At 33.5% G+C, this 18762-nt stretch overlaps 2 protein-coding genes across 2 annotated transcripts; both read right to left on the reverse strand.

Moving 5' to 3' along the window:
- Nucleotides 1–1868: 1868 nt before the first annotated feature.
- LOC122587230 (plastid division protein CDP1, chloroplastic) lies at nucleotides 1869–8846 on the reverse strand. The gene is made up of 12 exons (XM_043759341.1): nucleotides 8396–8846; nucleotides 7487–7600; nucleotides 7156–7293; nucleotides 6657–6761; nucleotides 6447–6569; nucleotides 5482–5850; nucleotides 4935–5030; nucleotides 4737–4856; nucleotides 4550–4615; nucleotides 3388–4122; nucleotides 2615–2805; nucleotides 1869–2248 (listed from the first exon to the last, which is right to left on the reverse strand). The coding sequence occupies exons 1-12, from the start codon at nucleotides 8678–8680 to the stop codon at nucleotides 2164–2166; spliced, it is 2427 nt and encodes an 808-aa protein (XP_043615276.1). The 5' UTR covers nucleotides 8681–8846; the 3' UTR covers nucleotides 1869–2163.
- A 1989-nt stretch (nucleotides 8847–10835) lies between these two features.
- Nucleotides 10836–17656, reverse strand: LOC122589162 (DNA-binding protein RHL1). Its single transcript, XM_043761411.1, has 12 exons — nucleotides 17227–17656; nucleotides 15759–15869; nucleotides 14707–14793; nucleotides 14366–14595; nucleotides 14197–14295; nucleotides 13687–13843; nucleotides 13490–13529; nucleotides 13343–13398; nucleotides 12873–12921; nucleotides 12643–12677; nucleotides 12020–12061; nucleotides 10836–11259 (listed from the first exon to the last, which is right to left on the reverse strand). Exons 1-12 carry the CDS (start codon nucleotides 17539–17541, stop codon nucleotides 11230–11232), a joined length of 1251 nt encoding a protein of 416 aa, XP_043617346.1. The 5' UTR covers nucleotides 17542–17656; the 3' UTR covers nucleotides 10836–11229.
- Nucleotides 17657–18762: the final 1106 nt, after the last annotated feature.

The raw sequence follows: 18762 nt of genomic DNA on the forward strand, positions 1-18762 counted from the left end.
ATTAGAGTAAGAACATAAAAAGTGACATTTTCAGTATAATATCTCAGTTAAGGACAGCATCAGAGTTAAAATTAGTTTTGACTGTGAGCAAATTGAAAGTTTTAATATTATTGTAATCCTTGGCAAATTAGAATTCTGATAGTTCGATTAAAAACCAACAAGACAGATTGAGCACTTTGGATTTTGTTTTGTCCATGCAAGCTCAAGCTTAGGTCGAGGATGATTCAAAGCTCAATTTGAGAGATAAAATAGCTTTCAAATATGTATATAGTAGGAGGATTAATAAGCACAATTCAATAACTTAATTAAGTTTGGTTTAGAGAAGGATTTTTTTTTTTTTTTAAACAGCGAAGTTAGTATTAGCAGTTAGCATTCGAGACATCACAATGACATCCAATTAGGCAATATGTGATGCTCGAATCACGCATGCCTGGGATGAAACTCATGACTCTCGAAAACCCCCCCTAATAATCCACCTCTACAAATGTAGTAAGTGAGATTCAAACCCTGATGGATTTCCCCAAAGTCAAAGACCTTACCAATGAGCCACCACCCCATTGGCTGGTTTAGAGATGGATTACTTGAGGATGATTCAAGCTCAATTTGAGAGATGAAATACCTAGTAACTATGTATTAAATAGGAGGATTAACAAGCACGATCCAATAACTTAATAAAGTTTGGTTTAAAGAAGACCTTTTTTTTTCCAGCTTGAGTTCGAATAAATCGTTATCTATGAGCATCGGTGATGTAAAGCTTTTTATATTCTAAAAGGATTTTTAGAAAGGGTTTATCATTGGAAAGATGACATCTTTTGAGAAAGTTTCTAACGTGTTAGTGATTGGTAATGCTCTAGGCCTGAAAAACTGAGATACAGTAGAACCTCTATAAATTAATAGTGTTGGGACTGAGATATTTTATTAATTTAACGAGTTATTAATTTATCGAGTGTAAATTTACAATACTTTTCTTAGGTTGGGACCGGAAAAATTATTAATTTTATTGAAGTATTCATTTATCGATTATTAGTTTATAGAGGTTTGAGTGTATGTTTCAGCCTAGTTTTATACTTTTCTGTACTCGAGTATGACTTTGACTAAATAATATTTTTCCGTTTTGTAGGGATAGGCTGAAAAATGTGCCCACGTGGTACCATGTATAGATGAAGTGATACACCTCCGGGTTTTTTTTTTTGAACGGCAACAGAATGATACTAAATTACTAAAATAACGAGGGGGAAGTGTGAAGGCTTTTCCACCTAAGTCGAGTGAATAACAACTCTATACTCACTTTTTTTCATATAACAAATGACAAGGTCAAAAAGTACAATTACAATTACAACTAGCAAAATATTAGAGGTTGAAAAGTACAATTACAAGTAGCAAGATGCACCACCAGTTTTATTTCTGGAGACAGTGCAAAATCGTCTCAAAAGGTTGCAATATTTTGTTTGGGAAAGTCCATTTAATATGACTTATTTACAATCTATTAGCATTTGGTACAAGATATTACTAGTCTTTTTTTCTTTCAATCATGAAGTTTAAGAATGACATATATGAAATTTTCCGCCATACTTTTAACCAGTCTCGCATAGAGTAGGGGTTTTTTTCACATTTCCGTAAGGCGCATATGACATCATTACAAACTTCTATTTCACCGGGGTCCTAGACTCCTGGTGCAGTCTGGGTTTAACTCGCATCTATCTTAGAAGCTATGCAACGCCACATATGCATCTTCGATTAACTTAGGACAATGGCGCTTACTAATATCAAAATCATCTAGCTTGAATCAATATACATCCCCAATATATGGAAACCTCAAACAATTGAACATGTTGGTCCAAAAAAAAAAAAGCTGAAGACCAACAATGTAAGAAAAAATGTCATTGCCTATGAAAAAACCACCTTATATACATTTTTGAAACAGCTAAATCACAACAATGTTCCACTACATTGAGATGAAAGAAAAAATGAAAAAAATTAACTAATTAGTGAGTCAAAGGCCTTTCAAAAAGAAACAAGAATGTTCTTGATCCCTTCTCACTTTTAGTCGAGCGGCCATCTAATCACTGTCACTACAATGAGACTAAGTGGAAAACCAGCGAGCATCTAGTTAGAAAGAATGGATCTATACCTTCCTGAGTGAGTGCCAATTAACAGTGAGGGTCATGATGGGGTTTGAATGTCACCTTCACAGAATTTCCATGATCCATCGTCTTGCCTCTTCAGCAAATAAAGGATGGTATATGTACTGTAATCAGTGAGATCAAAAAATGTGTAAAAAGTAGTTTAATAATGAAGTTCCATGCCAATGTTTTATAATAACACCACCAATCCCAAAGAGTTGCACTGTTTAACTTAGCACATACTTCAGATTAAAAAAGTTTTTTTCAACAGAAGACACACAGCAATATATAATAAACTAGCCCCAACTTGATCTAGCAAATATATAATAGATGAAGTTTATTTAGAAGATTATAATAAGATAAATAAAAATATGTGATTTGTGAGTCGACCCAACCTGTTTCGGACTGCATATAAAAATTACCAGTTTTGACCCGCTACCTAACTTGCCTGACACACCCATTTCCAACTTTGGATTTTCTGTGACACATACCTGTAATAATTTGGGTTCTTCTGATGAGATTCATTAACAAGCTCAGCTGCTTCCTCAACAAGAGCCTCTATTTCCGCAATTTCCTTGCCCATTCCATCCAACAGAATGTCTGCTCGGATAATAGACAACTGCAGTAAAACAAATCTCCAAAAGCAGCACCTTTCCTTTGCTGATTCAGCCAATCCCATCCACTGTTTAAATCAATGGAAAGTTGTAAAAGCACTCGAAGAGAATTTTGAGAAATTTTTACTATCATGTCATTTTTGGCCATTTCATGTATCGATTTCTCAAAGAATCAGAATTTTTCAAACAAACAAGTGATTATTACAACTGCAAATAGGCAAAATAGCAAAATAAAACATAAAACAAACTAAAAATATCAGAGCGCATTTTTCTACAATTGATTATACTATTCTGATAATTCAAAATCAAAGGATCACTTTCAAAACGCACGTTCAACCCACCCCCACTCTTCAAGTTTACTATAAATAGTTTTATACTAGTTGCAACAACATTATAAAAAAAAGGTAATTCTACCCAGCTCAATAGATGTATATGCTTTCTACAAAAAAAAATGTCATTTTTTGGTCATTTTATACGACAGCAGATTATATTACGACTTCAAAAGGCGAAAGGACATCCAGACACTATCATCAGCCCATTTTATTGGGCTAATAATAAAAATCTGATTACTCGAAATAAATAATCACTTTCAAAAGACAGATTCAAACACAACCTTAATGTATAATATAGCTAACCAAAACATTGCTTACCTGAGTAAGCATTGAGTCGTCAAGAACATCAACAAGATGATGAACTTGATAATTAGGCCCAAGAGCTTCAGCTTTAACAGTTTGCCATTGCTTAACAAGAGTTTCAGCTTCTTCAACGTTCATCAATCGCTTAGAGGAAACTGAACTTACAGTCTTGCTAGAATCTTGTAAACCTCCATTGTCAAATCCACTAATGACCCGTTTCTTTTGCATTAATGGCAATTGCCTTAGCATATCTGCAATAATATTCCCTTTACTACAAGCAGATCCCCAGATGCCATGAGTAAGAGAACCTGTGTTCACCCTTGGTTCACCATTGACCCACCTAGATGTCCTCCGTGGGCTCCAAAACCGAACACCTGTTAACTTAAATGTGGCAAACAATAAGCACGCTGTTGCTGTCACATAGCCCATATACCTAACTGCATTATTTGGATCCAACCAAACTTCCCAAACTTTATTGTAGTTTGCACCCAAATTTCTCTTCAATTGAACTGCTGGGTAGCTTTCTGCTTTGATACTGTTTGCTATTAGTGGGCCTTGCAAATCAGATGGAGTCAACTGCTTCACAGTTGACCCTAAACGTGGAGAAGTAGATGTCTGATCCTCAAGAGTTCGCCACTCACTTGAAAGAGAAGGGGAAATTGACCTGTGGCTTAGACCAGGTGACGTTTGTGTGGTTCGTTTTCTATGTTTGTTTTCTGACGCCTTTTTTTCACCACCAAAAAAGTTATTCTGCAAAAATGGAATTCAAATTATGCTTTCTGCACCCTAAAAGCTAGGGGTAAGAACTTTGACCCATTTACTCATAAATGGATCGATTTTGGATTATTTTTTACTCCCAATAGATCTTAACAAACTATAAGAGAAATAGGCCAAATGAGTGAAAAAGTGAAAAGGGTGGAACGTTGTCTAAAGTGTGTATTCATCATGCTACAGACTCTCAGCTCCTTTTGTTTCAAAAACTAGATTATTGATGAAAGAACCTAGTTTATGTCATCAAGTTTATAGGATTAACTGTTTATAAGAAAATTTGCCAAAATATTCAAGGGTTAACCCACCCCATCCCATTTCGTATGGTACTAATAACAGCCCATTACCCAGATCAACCATTTTGTCACCTCTACCAAAACAGGTGTGTTCGTCATCACCATTAACTCACCACAGATGGAGAATAATCCTTTGTGTCTGGAAACAAGCCAAGTATATCATCATTGACCCATGATTCCTGGTCAATTCAGTAAAATTCATGAGTAAGATAGCATCTTTCAGTGAAAGGAAAGATATTGTAAGCTATGACTTCAAAAGAACTTGAAAGTGTGTGCCTTAGTGCATAAACAAGAACATACAAGTAACTTCTTTGCATTTGAAGCATCCTTGGGATCTTTCCCTGATATCAACGTTCTGGAAGTTGAATTTAAATTTAACTCAACTTGCTGCAGCTTTTCAATCACCACAGACTCATCACCCTATGAACGCCGAATGATAATCAGTACAGTGATAAAGAAATAAATTTGCTTCTTAAAACTTGTAGTTACAAAGAGCACCTGTCCTAGAAGGAACAAACAGAAGACTTCTTCAAGTTTCAAATCAACACCTTCTGATGCCATTAAACACTCACATATAGCTTTTGCTTTCTTAATCTACAAGCCAAACATCAAAAAGCTTTCATGAATAGATATTTGAAGCATGTTATTCAGATACTTGAACTATTTATAACTGAACACCCACAAGAAACCGACAATCAGTAGCTTTCAAACAGCATATATTAAGTTGCATTTAGCTCATAAGAAGATGGGTCAAAAACATTAAAGATCGCCAGAAGTGTATTATTAATGCATATTAACTCCTTAAGTAGTTCAAAAACTTGTATCATTATACTGAAAAGATATAAAACTTGTCATCATAATTGACACGCCAGTACGCTACATATCCAAAGTTTGGACAAAAACTGTTTTTGGTTGACACAACACGGCCCATTTCTACCTGCCATTTTGACCCATTACCCAGTCCATCAGACCCACTCACTTTGCCACATCTACAATTTGTAGATTGCAGGATGAAAAATGTACCAGGTTTCTGAAAGGAATATACCATCTCTATTTGCTTTCTTGAGAACCCAAGAGCCAAATGAGCCATCATTACAGTATACAAAGAGCTTGTATCAACTATAACTCTTTGATTCTGTGACTCAAGTGACTTCCTGTTCTTGCGTGTATTAGCTAGACTGTCCCATGGAAGAAGTTCAACGATTTCTGTAGCCATGAGCTTAGTTAAAGCTTGATTCAAGAAAGATGGCCAGTCTTCTATTTGACATGAAGTTTCAACATCTAGGCCCTGTCTAAGCAGTTCACGAAGGGCTGCAATTGCCCCTACTCTCCTCTCGGCATTTTCTTGTGTATGAGGCAAGCCTAACAACTCCAGAGTACAGGCAGGAGCAAGCTCTTCCAGAGATTCTTCAATCTAGTTCATATGTGCAAGTTAAGCACTGGGGTTATATAATCAGTTCGGAAAATTCATATCATACGAGACTTAGGATTTGCATTACAAAGCAGTTATGTAACTATTTTGATTCAAATTATCAACGAAGTTTGGAAAATCTGACTCTGATTATCTGATGATTTAAATAATCAGTTTCGTACTTGTTGTAAAAGTGATTATGCAAGAAAACTTAGGTTTAATTATGTATCATTCCCGTTCATTTACCCTGTTTAAGATTTTTTTGGCCTAGCAGAATCCAAGATATATTTAAGTCAGCAATGTATCACTGAACATTTATTTATTGGTTACCTAAATAATCATAAAGTACGAAATCAAACACTAGAACAACTAATTTTCGAATTATAACACCTTCAAGAAACACATCCAAAAGCTATATGCGGCAACAAGCTATAGTACACTTGATATTTGATTGTGACTATGCAAACTCACATAATAAACTTCACAAAACACATCCAAACACCCTGCTAACCTAGTAATGAATGATATTTACGTGTAAAACCTTTTTTCTTATTGAGTATTCAGCATTTGCATTAAAATAAGATACAGCTTGAGAATACCTGAGATAACAAAGTCATCTTCTCAAGTGAAGGTTTACTCTTAAGAAGACTCTGAGCACGAGCTAAAGCTTCAAATCCTTGAGAGATCTTGTTCTTCTCAAAGTTTAATTTTGCTATAGCACACTTCAAGAAAGAACCTTAATAAGAAAAGGACAGAACTCTGAAGAAAAAAGATGCCTAATGGTCAAACCTCTTTCTGCCTTGTCTTACCTCCGCAAGAGCCATTGATAAAAGTAAATCATGAATAAAAGGCTTAGAATCCTGGTGTTGCAGTGCTGTTCGACCAATATCCAGAGCAAGCTTCTCTTCTCCAACCTAAAATAAAACTCAATCAAAAAAATATTACAGCTTTAAACACATAAATTCAAAAGAGCAGCCATCTAAAAGATTACACGACAATACATGAAGCAAAGTGAGTGAGTTGGGTAATGAGCCAGAAAGGGTGACATTTTTCATGGTCAACATGGAAATGAGCCATCCTTTTTTTCCAAATATGATACCAATACTATATATTTCAGCAGTAACACAGTTTGTTGAATAATATAATTTAGATTTATATGCATTAAATGCACTTCTCAACGACTCTAAAACCATTTGAACAGTTCCTCGTTAAGCAAAGTTTACTTATTCAACTCAACTGAAACAAAACATAACCCAATCAACACATTCATAAGTCAAATGGGCCAAAACTAGGTGCAATGGAGTATACCTCTTGAAGTAGAGAAAGTGCAGCTGGCAATGAGGACCATGGAATTTGAAGAGACGACTTTGGCGGAACTTTTTCCCTTAGATTACCAGCATAGTCTGCTTCAAAAAGAAGCTTATCACGCACATCCGTTAATAAATTCTGAAAAAAAAAGTTACACGCAGAAAAAAAACGTAAGGTATGATATGATTCCACACCATATTTTAGAACAAAAAAAGCTTATGCAATCTACACATATAATGCCTAATGTTTATCTGGAAAGGAAGGTATTATACTAATATTTATTATTACTATTAATATATATGTGGCAGAACTAAAAGAAATTCATTGGTACCTGGCGTGATACAATAGTATCCATCGTGTACCCTTCTTCAATTTCAGCATCTTTTAGATGCTTCATGGACTTAACAATCTCATCTTTTTCTGATTTATCAGGAATACCAAGAATCTGCAAAACGATTATGACAAGCTTCTTAACTGATCAAAGCTAAAATGTATGTGACAAGCATTATTGTCTTAGGTTGCAACAGAAACCATCCCCTCATTCATTTTTAGTTCTAATTATGTCTCATCATTCGCATCGAGTCCCTAGGCAGAAACATCATTATCTTGTTGACTTTGGCAAAATTCAATTTCTAATATTGTCTGAAGTCTTTTCTATCTATGATACTGTGATTAATTAATAATTACCTCATTAGCTTTTCCAATGTAGAATATTCTATCTGAACAGGCCATCTCCTACAGAAAGTCTATCTGTCTATTTGTTTTGGAATCCTTACACGTTTCCGAATATGGGTGGACACTATCATTACCAGGCGACTGAGTCAGTCGGTCTGAACATTAGCATCCACATATTGTCCTTGGCCCAGTTTTCCACATTTTTTATACGCATACGTTAAACTACTTTACTGTAACATGTTAAATCCAATCAATATTTAGTACTAACTACTAAAAATGTGAAGTGATAGCCTGATATAGTCGGGGCCTTGGAAATTTTTTTACGGATTAAGTCAGTCTAAAACCTTAAGTTCCACACATTGTCCTAAGGCACGCGCGTTAAGCCGTTCATACAACTATCAACGATTTTTAAGCAAAATTCTACATTAAAGTATTATAACAATAGATAACTTATTATCTAACATCAAGTATATACATGAAATTAGCCTTGAAACTAAACATATATAGACAAATATATAATCAAAATAAATTTAAGTCGAGATCGTAAATAGATAGAAAACCGAACCTGGTAGCACGTAACAGGAATTTCAACAAAAGCCGAAGATCGCGAATTCACATTATGATTATGATTAACAACACGAACATCATCAGTGATTCCACGGCCATTAACACAAACTAAAACGCCTCTATTATGCCTCAAAAATGAAACCCTAGAAAAACGATTAGCTTTTGGTGGTTTGTTGGTAGGGCCAAAATAGTGATAAGTGAGTTTTTTTTTGTTTGGAGAAAGAAAGTGTGTGAGTAAAATGTGTGATGATGAATCTGGACAGGTTGTTGATACTGCTGCCATTGAATTGGAAAATGCAGTACTGTGTGTGTGTTTTTAAGTGTGTGAAATGGTGGTTTTCATTGTCGGAAAGTGGAGGAGGAGTGAGATTGAAGGTGTGTATCTAAGGAAAGGGGAAAATTTGTGTATCGAAGGGAAGGGGAAAAAAGTGAGGCAAAAGAAAAGGCATTTACTGTATTTGTTACAGTACTTGTCTAATTGTGAAATTTTTTTATTTTTGTAACTCCTACGAGGCTAAGACCATCACTCAATTTATATTTATTAAGTAATTGAATTAACAAGTAATGTCTATGTATTAAGTTAATAGAGTTGTTTCTTATTTATTAAGTTAAAAAATAAACACTCTTGATAACTTAATAAATTAAGTATTTCTTATTAAGTCATGACTTAATTTATTAAGTTTCAAACAAACATCACTTAAATATTACTACAGATTTTCAAAATTGTTTGTACCTTAGTAGTGATAACATTATCATTACAGATGTTTTGTGGAGTTTTTCATTAAATTTTAATATTTACATTAAGATTGAATATAAGCAGCCAATAAGTTATGTTATTAATTTCTTTTTTTTTCCATAGAAAACCAAGAAGATTAAAAAACTATATTTATAGATGTAGGTATCATAATATATTGTACAACCAATCGGATTTTTTGAGGAACGTATCGAGAGATAATTTGATTTGGTTAGACAAAATTTGATTTGGTTAGACAATGTGTGGTTTGTAAACAAGGATCGGACCTATTTTATCATGTCAAGTAACTCGACAATCTCATATGCGAAAAAAACAAAAGTATCAATATCAAATGCAAATGGTATATGAATGTGTTGATTGTGAAAAAAAAAAGTTTTCTTTTATTTGTTCAGTTCGCATAAAACAATTATTAAAACAACATGACACGCAGTGAAGGTGTTGCATTCTAAGCCCACAATAGGAGAGACCTTCGTTAGATCCACCCACCTATGTTCCCCATCCATCCAAATATTAAAAGAGACTTCTTATTGACACCCCTCATAAGGGCGATTTTTTTTTTTTAGCAAAAGTGGCGAAATTCGCCCCATCTGACCTAACACTTTTCGTCATATCGTTGTCAACTTTACGTCACTTTAACTCGACATGTCAGAGAAAAGGGGCGAATTTTTAACCGACATGTCACTTTTTCCCATACCCCTATCAATTTTATGTCACTTTTATTCGACATGTCAGGTCGCCCCTTCTGATATTTGCTCCTTTGTTCTTTAGTTTGTTTCCTTTTTTCTATTTATGCATGAACGAATGACGTTTGTTTCCATTTATAGTAAACCTTCCTAAGCTTATTATTTTTATATCAGGTATGTATTTGTTAAGTTTTCATAGCTATGCTATTGATTTATATACATACATATGTAAGTAATGTTGTATATTCTAGATGGATATTTCTGACGTTAACAACTCAGATGAAAGTGGTAATTTTGCCTACAACGTTACTCCATTTTATACTAATGAGGTATAATTACATAACTTTACGTTGATTATATTGTTATTTATTGGAATTTATATTTTGTATTATATAAGTCATTCAACTCAGTCGAAGAACTGACGAATTGGACGCAAACAATAGTAATGTCGCTAACTTATGTCCTAATCAAGGATAGATCAAACAAAAATGTAGACGATAATATATCTAGAGTATTACTCATGTGTTATGGTAGTGGAGTATACCGTAAGAGAAATACAAACATCAGAAGGAGTTTTTCAAAAAAAAAAAAAAGAAATTGCCCATTCACATTGCGAAGTCATTATTCGGAGGCTTATGGTTAGAGGGTAAATGTGATAGATCATACACATAATTATGACACATATGATGTGTATGGTAATGTGTTTACTAGACGTTTTTCTCCAGGGTATGGAGATAAGATTACTCATGGTTTTGTCTGGGCGGCCACATCTTGATATCTGATTTTGAGTATTTAACCAAACCACAAAACCGCCCATAGTCGGACGTATGTTATTTCGCTGCAAAGTTCAAAAAAGTGTCCGATGCTGAGATGGTTGTTTTGTCTATAGAGTTATGTACTCTCAAACTAATTGAAACTTACAAATATTTAGATATTGGTACTCTAATAAACATACTGTTAACTAAAAATCCCACCCACACACACACTTAATTTGAGCCATAAAATCCATAAGACTATAAGTCGCATATATTTCAGAGGTAATATTCGGAACATAACATATAACTTGGTAGCATGGGAAAAAAAACCTCGGGCGTACACCAACAAACTCAATACATCAATCAGGTACACGAGAACACACCAAAACGCTTCTTGCATCATGGTCAACTTGAAATCAGTCATAAACTGAACACATACAAATTCATAAAACTTCATCCTCTGGTCTAAACTAGACTACTGTCCTAGATATCAGATAATTTCCCAAAGTTCGCCAGCCATATAGACAAAGATTATCCCTCCCTTTCTGCTGGATCTGAACGAATATAAAATTTCTTGAATGTGGGGTACAGTTTAGAGAGCATGGGACCATAAATGTCTTCATTAAATGGATTAAAATAATCAAGCACCCCAATCTTCATCACTTGAATCCTGCACATATGATTTGGTTACGAAATGATATGAATCTAAAACTTCGAAGAACAAATTTGACCAAAATACTTGATTGCTGGTTCATTTTGCACAAAATAGCTCATTTACTTCAGGAATGAGTGAGTGGAATTGATAGACATAGGTGGTGTGTTGACAAGTCTACACAAATTACTTGCACTAAATTATGCAATCACACAAACCACACTATCAGAAATACATAAATATGAGGTGATTTAGCAAATGCAACTCCTGTCATCAGATCAGAAGTGACAACTAACTCTAAGATACGATTTTTTAATTCAGTGTACAAGCAGTAAATCAAAATAATCTGTTTAACATGAACAATTAGAATTCAGGTTTGATCATGGAAGCATTAATCATTGTGATAATTCCACAAAATAGCAACATATGTTCACACTCTTACCATTAAAAATGACTATGAAAATCGTCAAAAATAGCAACTTACTCTTCGTCTTTTTTACCAGTGATGAAAATCATTAGGTAATTTATATCGCTACTACAGGTAAAAATGAAGTAGAAGTATACTACTGTGATTGGTCCAAAAAATAAAATTATGTTGCTATTCCGTTCTTAAAAAAAAAACTATATTGCTATTTCTGACCAATTTTACGTGTTGCTCTTATAAATAAATGTCTTAATGTATGCTGGTCTATGTATCATATGAATAATTAGGGAATCTAGGTGTTGCCGTGTTGTAGTTGTCATAAATCTGTATAGTGCGTATATACAGTAATCTCACCTCTGATGGATCTGATATTTCTTCAATTTCGTCATCAGACACCTGAGACAATGGATACTTTGTTAAACAACAATCTAGAAATATTGATGTTAAGCAAATAATTCAGAGATATAGAAGTGTATGAGAAGATTAGTTAAAAACATCATTATATTTGCACAACATACCTGAAGAGATTATATACCACTTAACTATATATACTCTCACAGTCATACCTGTGCCCAGTTTTAATCGAATCATCTAAAATAAATGATTAATTTTGGACAAGACGGAAGTAGAACAATTAACCAGAGAATATTTCACCTCAGCTATTATAGACGACAGTATGACAATGATGTAATTCACATGATTATGAGAGTATATATATGAGATTGATAAAGAAAAAGTCAGATATGTAATAGGATTTATCTGAAAAACAGAACAGATAATATATAATGAGGCTGTGGTGGCAAATAAAAATATAGTTTCCACGCAACCTCCATTATTATGCCAAGGTAGTAGGGACTACTAAAGTAACAACAATAGGGATGGTGTATGACGGTATTCAGTGTCTCAAGAGTTAATATCCACATGCTAAATCACGCTATAAAAATAGAATATTTAATAGTTTCAGTCACTATGAATACCTTAGGTTTTTTCTTCTTTGGGGTAGACTTTGTACCTGCAATTGAGGAACATATCAAGAAATTGAAAACTAACTTTTCAAGCTTAAGTTTTTCAGACTACCCCATTCTTTTGAATATACTTTTTGTTCATTTTATCCATTTGACCAGTTGGAAATTAAACATAACCCCAAGTGACCCATAAATAAGTACAGGTCAAAACTAAATTATCATATATTGAGAAGAAATAATACCAGTTTTACTCTCTTTTATTGCTTTTCCCTTCTGTGCTGAACCTTTTACCTGCAAAATAATTTATGGCTCATCTCCATACACATCTAAACATCAAGTAACGGTTAGGAGTATATATGGCAAGATGGGTGGATTGAAACTGGTCATTCCTAGTACATGAGAAAACGGCCCAAATCCCTCTAGGTTGACCCACAATTATTAGTTCATTTTCATTATCAAAAAAAATCTAAATCTTTGAATAAAATGATTAAGATGGTTATACGAATTAACATACAGACTTTAATGGTCTCTTTAGGCATTCGACCCATTTGACTCGTTAGGATTTTTAGTTAACCTTTCAGTTTTGACCCACAAAACACGACCCAAACCAATTTATAAGTTAGTTGAAAATAGCAACCTCTAATCTGGAGTTATAAGGGTAGAGAAGGGAGGGTGGGAGAGAGAGAGAGAGAGAGAGAGAGAGAGTTCTTACGTTACTTTGATCAATCTTCTCTTCTGAAGATGGCTCCTTCAATCTTTTCCTAGAAACTAAAAAAAAAAAAAAAAAAAACTGTTAACTTTTTCATGACCAATTAATAGCATTCAGTGCCAGATGAAGCAAAAATTATAGTGTACGAACCTTTCAATGGCGTCGGCTGTGCTGATGTGCTTATTGCCATCTGCAAACATCATAAGTTTATTAGAGCATTTAAAAATAATATTTGACCACGGGTACACTATAATAAAAGGTAATGGTGAAAATATCAACTAAAAATGTTCTCTATAAGATGACCATGTGCTCAAAGCAAGTTATACGATTGAAGGTTTAAGCCTGACCTTTTCCTCTTTTTTCTTAAATAGTGTTGCTATTGTTGCTTGAACAAGCGGACCATGACTACTATGAGAACCATTCTTCGATTGTGTTGCTGCTTTGGTAACTTCTGGATGTTTTTCAGAAACCTTAGCTACTTCAGTTTCTGCATCCTTCTTGCCACTGCGGAACATAGCAAATGGATTTCAATCTCTATGTATTCAGAGAAAAAGAGAATCAGTTGACACCTCACAGAAGATTTAACAATAAGATTTGATCAAAAATATTGAGTTGCTTAGTCTACATGAAATAGATTAAAGTGAACAACTATGAGGTTGTTCAGATGTGCATTATAAAACTCACACTCTGAGTATTATGATGTGAAATCGTAAAAAGCAGTGGTTAGTATTCACTTCTAAGCTAAGATCAAGTATGATTCAATTAAGTTGAAACTAGGTGCAATTGTTGGGTCCACTATCTAGTAGTCTAACCTTTCAAATCAATAGCATAAGCATCGTAATGTATTTATAAAGTACCTGATTAAACTAGCACCAATATCATCTTTTTCCTCATCAGAAGATATGGTGTTAATATCCATATCAAATGCATCATCTGCAGAAGAAGATTCTGCAAACCTATAGCAAGAAAGATCCTTAGCCATACGCATTAGCATAAAAACTGTTAAAATGAAATGGAGAAAATTACTTGAATGTTTTTCCAGAAGTTCTGGTAGAATGCCTAGTTGCAGTTGTTTGGATTGTATCTTTTGGATCACTTTCACTGTCAGAAAATTCACTTACTGATTCACGTTCAGGTGACTTATGTCTAGCATCAGTTACTTTACTCGCATCAGCTACTCTACTATGGTTTACTCCTTGAATTCTTTCACTTGTTGAACCTGCACCACCTTTGAAATCGACATCATTTTGCTGTACCTGTATCCAAGATTAAATAACTAAGATAAAAAAAAAACTGAAAACCTAACAAAAACAATGTTCAGCGTATTCACAAGGTCCTAAACGTAATCAGCTCACAAGAGTACTAACCATAGTCATGTTTTCTGGAAAGCTAAGTTGTGTTTCTTCTGGATTCTCTTCCTTGCTTCCAATCCACCATGTATCTGAAAATACAATCTGAAAAAGTAACATGTTGAATATATAATCTTGTTCCCAATAAATGTCCTCATTTATTAGATTGAAAAAATGAAACAGACATTTTATTGGTTCTGCTTAATAAGAACATGCTACATGGAAATCATTATACCATACTATGGTTTTACAACCTCCAACTACATGGCATAACTTTGGTAACTATCAAGCTCAAAGTATTTCTGTAAATAAGGTTTCCGCTTGGAACATTTAAAGAGGACTGGACATTGATGAAAAACAAATTAGAAGATAATACTGGTTATATGAGATTAATGTTGCGCAATCTGATGTCAATTAGAGGTGGGTTATCTAATGTTAATTAAAGGCAGCAAAATGGGCAGGTCAATGGGTTAGGTAACGGCATAAACAGATATGCGTAGAATAGGGCGGTCGCAGGTTGGTCCGACACACAAACGCTTTTCTGTAGATTGTTTAAAAAAAGATAATTGCAATGCTTATTTATCTAATGACGCTTACAAAAACAATATCAGTACCAAAATAATCTACCCTTTAAGTAAATAATTTAGAAAGTTGTGTGATTCAGAGTAATTTTCAGCCTGTTCGACAAACTTGACCTGTTCCCCAATTAACTAAATATATCAAATTGACACAAACCCTAAATCAACATATTCCTAAACGGGTTAAACCTCTGTCAATGCTGGGAAAGAATTACAGACACAAATAGAAACCGGCGAGATCCCCAAAACAACAGCCTGGATGTGTATGGTAGACCAAAGTTATAAAGGCACAAGGGCAATTTTCCCTAAGAGTCCTTGCGCTTCTTTACCTCTAACAGGTTGAGGTTTTAAATTAATTATTGTCCGATATGTAGGACATTTATGCGGTTTTGCTTAGAAGATGGCGTAAAAAAACACATGAAAATTTCAGAAAAGTTAAAAATGATGAAAAACCAGCAAATAGGATCAGCATTAAGTTATACTAATACTAACCATGGTATCAAAGTAATCTTCACACATCACATTCTTCCCGCCTTTAGAAAACTGCAGTGTCAAGTACCTGTTCTTGGGATACACAATAGTCCCAAATAACTTCATCCTACCCTGCACATAGCACACAGGAGTACCATGACGTTCATGATTTAAACGTAGTATAAAACCATGCTCACCAGTTACTATAAAAAATTAACAGTTCATAATGAACAATATAAAAGAAACAAGATAATCTTGTCAAGATCATACCCTTCAATTAAAGATTCAAGAGTTGTTCATGAAATCTCTCAATCTATCCTTAACCAAACAAAAAACCATGCACTAATTTACAGTCATAACATAATTACATTGTAAATATCAGAAAATACAAGGAATTTAGATCTTGCAACTACTTCGCTTCTAGAGACATTATATTTTTCAAATCTACCAATTCTAACCCAATTATAATAGCATACAAACTCCTCACAAAACATTCAACCTCAAACAATATTTGGTTCAAAATCATTAGCATAAACAGAAACATATTGGTTTTAAAAATATAAATAAAGGCAAAGTGTTTCTAAACTTACCCAACTTGTCATGTTTTGTTATAGTATCATACTTTCAAACGTTCTTATGTATGTATCAACTTTCAAATTTATTGCTATTTTTATTTTGCCAACATATTAGCCATATAGGTTACCAAGTCACCCGTTGACAAGTTGTAGAAGTCAGATATATCAAATGACATAAAAGGGAAAACTTTGGCACATACAAAAGAATGTTTTGGAGTCAGATACATACTACACCAAAATGATAGTAAACCTAAACATGAAAACTCACATACTCAACATTCAACCTAGAACACTAAAGTGCACCAAAGTCCAAAACGTATCCAACTTATCAGATATCAATATTGTGTGTATACTACTTCCAAACCTTGTTTAGTGTGTATCGAACTTTACGTTTTCTGTTATTGTATGTATATGATCTCTTAAAAGTTATAAACCCGATAATGTGGCATCGGTTTATACTTACTTGAGAGATATCACATGCACACACTAGCAAAAACTTCAAGTTCAATACACAGAAAAGAAGGTTTAAACTATATGATACACATTTCAAATTCAACAATACCAATGAGTAAGAATGCAACACATCACCCTCATTTCCCCATCCAATAAGAATGTGACACATCACCCTCTCTTCGCCCAAAAATCATCTGATACAACCAACGCATTACGCAGGTACCATACTCATCGGGATAAACCTCACGAACTCACACAACATTTAGTTTCAACTTCAAACACTAATCAGGTCAAAATTATGAAATTCAATCACACACAAATTACTAAAACAATCAAATAAACCTAAATAGAATAATTTAAGAGCTCATCTATTCACACTGATTAGCTTAAAAATCATCAACATAGATTAAATACAAGTTAATATTATATAAATAAAAAAACAGATAAATAAAATAAATAACCTGAGGGTAGTCAATATAAAGGATAGGGTTTTTAGACCCAAGATCTTGAAGCTCCCCAATTTTACCACCAGAAACCGGACCGATTAAACCGGGAAACGAGAACAAAAACCGGTTCTTTCGAGTCGATTTCCTTAGTATATCTTTACCGTGATGTTTAGTGACGATTTTTGATGGATTTAAAGCTAGTGACGAAGCTTTTGCTGGTGTTTCTGATATAATTCCTTTAGTAATTGCGAGTTTTTTTAGTCGTTTTCGCTCTTCGGCTTCTGGATTTGTTGATGATCGGCCGGTTTTCGTGTTTCCGCCTTTCGCCATTGAGGGATTTTAATGGGGGTGGCGGGAAATGGGGGTTTGGTTTTCACTGGTAATAATTATGTGGCAAGTCTCACTGAATATGTATCGATTATTTTTTACTAATGTGAGACAATTGGTTTCGGTCTCTCTACTTAATTAGCGATAAAGTTTACTACATTATCGAAAAAATTATGGCTCAAACCCGCATAAAACTACACTTCACATTTTTTTTTGTTTTTTTAGACAATTGGTTACATTATCGTTACTCTTAACATCTAAAACAATTACAACAAGATACTATATCATCGTTCTTAAAGTTGCATTATGCATTAATGTAGTTTTTGGTTTTTTTAATACATGTTTTGGTTTATACTTTTTGTTTTCTTTATTTTCGATTACATGTTTTGTTTCTTTTTCTAAAACTTGGGTTCGAAAGATTATATTATATACTAATACTACTATATATATTGTGTATATCTGAATTTTAAACACGTAAAAAACATTTTCCGCAAACAATTTTGGCAGTATGATAACTAGTTAAACCTTAAAAAGCATGTAGCACAACTTATTTCCGTATTCACCCTCTTTCAAACATAGTTTTTTTATTTCACTTAGCCACCAACAATCTTCTGATCTATAAATACCTGTTTGACCAAAAGTAATAACAATTCATATATTCTTACACTATATACTCAAGTTTAAAATAAAAGGAAAAGAGAAAGTATAGATGGATAAAAAAAAACATGAGATGAAACTATATATATATATATAAAGACATTTATAAATTAAAGGACATGTAAATAAAAGAAATCAAAATGGAATAAATTACATTTACGTTCTTGCTAATTAGAGTCATACATACTCAAACACTGCAATGTTAAACTTTTGTAATTGTCACATGCAAGAGAAAAATAAATAAAAGTTGCTGGCATGAAACATTGCATTGAAGATATGTATGTCATATATATTACTCGTTTTAAACAATGACATGAGATAAGACAAATTGGTACCTTCTTTTCAATAGTCAATAGAAGAGTTTAAGGTTTTTAGGAATTACATCAAGAAGGGCAAATTAGTCATTTTTTAGAAATGATAATTTTATCCTTTGAAATCATACCATTTGGCCAGAAAGTTTAGGTTTAAAAAAAGAATATTTTTTCCTATCAAATATTTTCTTTTCTTTTGAGAAAAAATTCAAGAATGTATTTTTTTTTTCTTTCTTTTTTTCTCTTCCTTTTTTAT

This window comes from Erigeron canadensis, chromosome 2 (assembly GCF_010389155.1).
Source record: "Erigeron canadensis isolate Cc75 chromosome 2, C_canadensis_v1, whole genome shotgun sequence".
NCBI lineage: Eukaryota > Viridiplantae > Streptophyta > Magnoliopsida > Asterales > Asteraceae > Erigeron > Erigeron canadensis.

Coding starts and splice junctions, on each gene's coding strand:
- LOC122587230 (XM_043759341.1), bottom strand. CDS start 8,680: ATGGCAGCAGTATCAACAACCTGTCCAGATTCATCATCACACATTTTA. Junction 7,601..8,395: donor TTCCTGTTACGTGCTACCAG/GTTCGGTTTTCT, acceptor ATCGTTTTGCAG/ATTCTTGGTATTCCTGATAA. Junction 6,570..6,656: donor TATCAATGGCTCTTGCGGAG/GTAAGACAAGGC, acceptor TCTTTCTTGAAG/TGTGCTATAGCAAAATTAAA.
- LOC122589162 (XM_043761411.1), bottom strand. CDS start 17,541: ATGGCGAAAGGCGGAAACACGAAAACCGGCCGATCATCAACAAATCCA. Junction 14,296..14,365: donor ACTTCTGGAAAAACATTCAA/GTAATTTTCTCC, acceptor TTCTTGCTATAG/GTTTGCAGAATCTTCTTCTG. Junction 13,399..13,489: donor ACAGCCGACGCCATTGAAAG/GTTCGTACACTA, acceptor TTTTTTTTTTAG/TTTCTAGGAAAAGATTGAAG.